General features: G+C 38.9%; 3 protein-coding genes across 3 annotated transcripts; all 3 read right to left on the bottom strand.

The window, feature by feature from the left end:
• Positions 1 to 69: 69 nt before the first annotated feature.
• Positions 70 to 933, bottom strand: CSUI_005077 (uncharacterized protein; the record flags this gene model as incomplete). Its single annotated transcript, XM_068065256.1, has 1 exon — positions 70 to 933. A coding segment is annotated over one exon (153 nt), but the record flags the coding sequence as incomplete, so codon positions are not given.
• A 325-nt stretch (positions 934 to 1,258) lies between these two features.
• On the bottom strand, positions 1,259 to 1,961 carry CSUI_005076 (uncharacterized protein). Its single transcript, XM_068065255.1, has one exon. It carries the CDS (start codon positions 1,871 to 1,873, stop codon positions 1,748 to 1,750), a length of 126 nt encoding a protein of 41 aa, XP_067922770.1. The 5' UTR covers positions 1,874 to 1,961; the 3' UTR covers positions 1,259 to 1,747.
• Positions 1,962 to 2,237: 276 nt separating this feature from the next.
• Positions 2,238 to 4,089, bottom strand: CSUI_005075 (uncharacterized protein). The gene is made up of 2 exons (XM_068065254.1): positions 3,772 to 4,089; positions 2,238 to 2,725 (listed from the first exon to the last, which is right to left on the bottom strand). Exon 2 carries the CDS (start codon positions 2,439 to 2,441, stop codon positions 2,346 to 2,348), a length of 96 nt encoding a protein of 31 aa, XP_067922769.1. The 5' UTR covers positions 2,442 to 2,725; positions 3,772 to 4,089; the 3' UTR covers positions 2,238 to 2,345.
• Between the last annotated feature and the right edge of the window lie 28 nt (positions 4,090 to 4,117).

Below are 4,117 nucleotides of genomic sequence, written 5' to 3'. Positions count from 1 at the left end.
GAGGAGAACGAGGAAGAAAAGAAAGAAGAGAGAGAGAGAAACAGAGGGATTGATATGCCTCTATCTAAGTGGATGTCTACGGACACGTCTATATGACGGCATGAGGTAGGAGCCTACATGAAGAAGAATGTAGCTATACATATACATATATATGTTCTCTTCTATCTCTGCATGTATGTATACATCTTTTATGTGTACAGAATCTTCTCACGCTATTCAATTTCCACCTAATCCTTTTTTTCTTTTTATCTCTCCAAACTTTGGCATATCAGACTTCTTCGTTTTCTCGCTCCATTCTGATAAGAAGACTCTCTATCTATAGCTATCTATCTATACATACCTATAGCTACCTACTTATGTCTATGTCTAGACACCTGGAGCGTATTCTTCCTATTCTATCGAGAGGCGAGTGATCAATAGGATGATTCGAACTATACTAGAAACAACAATACTATGAATACCTATAATGATAATAGTATTAGTAATGATGATAGAACGGCAGTCTTTACAAAGGCATTCTTCGTCAAGTAGTCATAGGAGCAGCAGGAGAACTTCTTTCATCTTCCTTTCGAGAATGCAGTTTTCCTTCTTCCCTCCTTTCAAACACTTCCTGTTCTCTCTTCGGGTGGCATTTCCTTTACCTACTTCAGAGCGAGATCTACCTATCTATCTCTCTCAGTCCATCTATCTATATAGATGCATCCATCTCTCTCTCTATGTACACATTTAAAGGTGGGGATGAAGTTAGAGCTTATAAACCTCTTATGAAAGGAATCGATTCATTCTAGTAGAGGGTCATTCAAAAGTACTATCGAAGGCGCTCTCCTGCTCCTCCTCGTCATCTCCAAAGAAACGGAAGTCTCAGTCGTACTGAAACAGGAGACAGGAGTGTACGTTGTTCTTTCCAAGACAATTCGCGATCTTTTCTCTCTCAAGAAAGAGACGTTCGGGCAGAAAGGCGTAAGACGTTCAAAACGGGGAGTTCAGTGAATAAGAGTACGCTAGTGCTAGTCGCAGTCTTTCTTCTTTTTGAAACGTCCCAAGTTCTTGTTGGTCCTCATGGCGACACCTTCAATCTTCCCTGTCTTCGTATCCTCTATATATCTACACATGCATACATACATAGATATATATGTACAGAAGAGTATATAGAACGAGATTTGTATTCTGAGATACATGCATATATCTATACATATATATATAGATATACCTACATCTCTCATCTATGTACAGATATAGATATGTATATATATAGAGTAGGGTGTATTGCTTTTTCTTGGGTTGTGATGACTAGGAGAGAAGAAGAAGAAGAACGTGTTCGTTCATCGTCGTTCATTCTCATTCTTGATGCTTCTTCTCCTTAGAAGACTAGCAAGAGACTTCTATCCATAGCAATAATAGTAATGACGAGACTAGTGGCTCTACTAATAGTAATTCCCATGATGGTCTTCGCTCTATCCCATCAAGTATGGATCATGAAAAGCGTTGAATTCCTGGGAAAGTTTCTTTGTTGTGTCGGCCCATTGACGGGTGGATAGCCAACGTCATACTCATACTATACTAATCTTCATACTAGTTAAATTCATACTACTAAGACCAATAATACCCATCAAAAAGACAGCCTGCCTTAATGCTGGTAAGGTTGATTTCTCTATCTTTAATCTATTTTAGATCTCTCTAGCTATCTCTGAAGAGAGAAACTCTGTCTATCTAACTTTGTCCCCTGCGTCTATGTCTTTATCTCTATCTAGGATTGGCGAGTCTTCTGTAGAAGTTTCTTCGTAACGCCTCTCTCTCTATGCAACAAGAGGAAGAAAAGGGCAAAAGATACGGACACACACATTCGCTCTCTTTCTTTCTTTTCTCTCCTCATTCGCTAACCCTCCAGCAGCAGAAGCAGATCATCCTCCTCCCCCTTCTCCTCCTAACCTCCTCCATTCTTCTTCTTTAATTTCTTTCCTCTTTTCAAGCGAGTTGCTGGGAAAGAAAAAGACGAAGAGGAGGAGCAAGTTGAAGTGGAATCTCACGCCTTGATCGCATGACGAGTCCAAGTGGAATTAGTCAACAGCAGAAACGGATTAAGAAGAAAAAGCGCAAACTTTCCTTCCTATATACAGATAGATAGAGCACACAATGTAGAGACGAACAGATACATATGCATGTGCATATGCAGGTGCACATATATATATATATACAGATATAGATATATATATATGGTGAAGATACATGACTATCATAGGAGCTTCTTCTTCTTGCTAGTACAACTACTGCCATTCATCTTTATATACATGCACATACCCTTCATGATAAAGAGAGAGAAAGAGAGAAAGAGATAGAGATATGCCTCAAGAGAGGTATGCACAAAGACACACAATAAGAAGAAGGGCGTGACATGTACCGATTCTTCTTATCATCATCTTTCTTCTCTTCTCCATCATCATCTTCTTTCTCTTTCTTTCTTTCTCTTTGTCTATCTCTCTTTTTGAGAGATAAAGCAGGGGCCAACGACTAAGCTTGGAGATTACTTGTTACCAACAAGATAAGACACAACTAACTTCTTTCTCATTCTCTTTCTTTCTTTTCTTTCTCATTCTCTTTCTTTCTTTTCTTTCTCATTCTCTTTCTTTCTTTCTCTTCTTCTTTCTTTAATGATAGTGTAGGAGAGAGGCACCAGCGGCTGCAGCAGCAGCAGAAGAGAAAAGAATCTCCCCTAAGCGTGGAGGACCTAAACACACACACATACATATATATAAATATATATACATACATATATATATATACATATACACAGGGACATACACATATAGATCCAGACTCACAGATCTGCATGCATAGGCATGAATGTTTATACATCCATCCATCCATACAGAGGCAGGAGAGACAAGCATGAAAGAAAGCGTAAAGGAGGCCATAAAGAGAAAGAGAAAAGAAGAGAAGAAGAAGTTGCTTCAGCGTTATCCTTTGCCGCCCTTTTTATCTTCTCGACAAGAATAGCCCCCCTCTAGTAGAGGTTAGTGTTGTGTGTCATTTCTTTTCGACTCGCGTTTTGAATTCCTCGAAGCCTTTCTACTGAAACTCTACCCTCCTCTCTCTTCCATACATCACACTCAAATGCATGCATATCTATATACACATATATCTATATCGATGCGTGCATGCATACGCCTCTTTTACCTTCTTTCGCTAAATATCTATATCTATAAATATATCTATAGATTTAATTTTATATGGGTATATCTGTCTGTAGGTGTGTGTGCTATAGACAAGAAACAAGAAGGAGGCTCATCCATCAATCATAGCCACCACAACATGAAGAAAATAGAGAAAGAGAAAGACAGAGGGCGAGAGAAAGAGAGAGATCAATCTATTACTGAAGATAAAGTAGCTTTCTTGCTGTAGAAATACTGAGACAGCACATCCATGGACTACTACTACTACTAGTAGTGCTAGTACTGTAGTCTCAGTCTGTCTGCCTGTGTGGATGTGTGCGAGGAGAAAACGGAGAGGAATAGAAAAAATGATAGAGGAAGGGCACATAGATAGACATACAGACAAATTTCTCTTTCGATCTATCTATCTACTTCTTATAAAGAGAAAGACATGCATATCTCCATATATCTATATATGGATATGGAAGACATCTAGGATGCTCTATCGCTATCTGAAAAGACTTCGAATAGAAGAGATACAAAGAGAAGGGGGGGTGAGAAGAAGAAGAAGCAGAGATCCTAGTCGGCTTATAGACAGGGAGGAATTCTTGTCTCTCATTACCTTTGAAATACAAAGGCGCTGAAGAAGAAGAAGCATCGTCAATGACTTCCTTAGTTCCCGTAGTACTACTTCTACTTCTTCTACTTCCTTCACAGTGAGAAAGAAGAGAAGCCGCTGCATAAGGAAGATCATAAGATACTACACACACGCAAGACAAGACAAAGAAAGAAAGAGAGAAAGAAAGGAAAGACAGACAGGGGAATGAAAGTCCTGCAGAGCTGACCTCTAGTCTTTGAAAGAGATAGCAGGAGAGAGAGAGATAGATAGATATCTAAATTCACCTCTTCAGGTATAGCTAGATAGATGGATAGATTAAAGATAGATAGATATATTGAAGATAGATATA

This window comes from Cystoisospora suis, assembly GCF_002600585.1.
Source record: "Cystoisospora suis strain Wien I chromosome Unknown contig_2435, whole genome shotgun sequence".
Lineage (NCBI taxonomy): Eukaryota > Apicomplexa > Conoidasida > Eucoccidiorida > Sarcocystidae > Cystoisospora > Cystoisospora suis.
The sequence above is the reverse complement of the archived record's forward strand: the minus strand, read 5'-3'. Positions and strand labels throughout refer to the sequence as shown.

Bases quoted from the DNA above. Each gene is read 5' to 3' on its own strand.
- CSUI_005076 (XM_068065255.1), bottom strand. From the start codon at position 1,873: ATGAGGAGAGAAAAGAAAGAAAGAGAGCGAATGTGTGTGTCCGTATCT.
- CSUI_005075 (XM_068065254.1), bottom strand. From the start codon at position 2,441: ATGATGATGGAGAAGAGAAGAAAGATGATGATAAGAAGAATCGGTACA.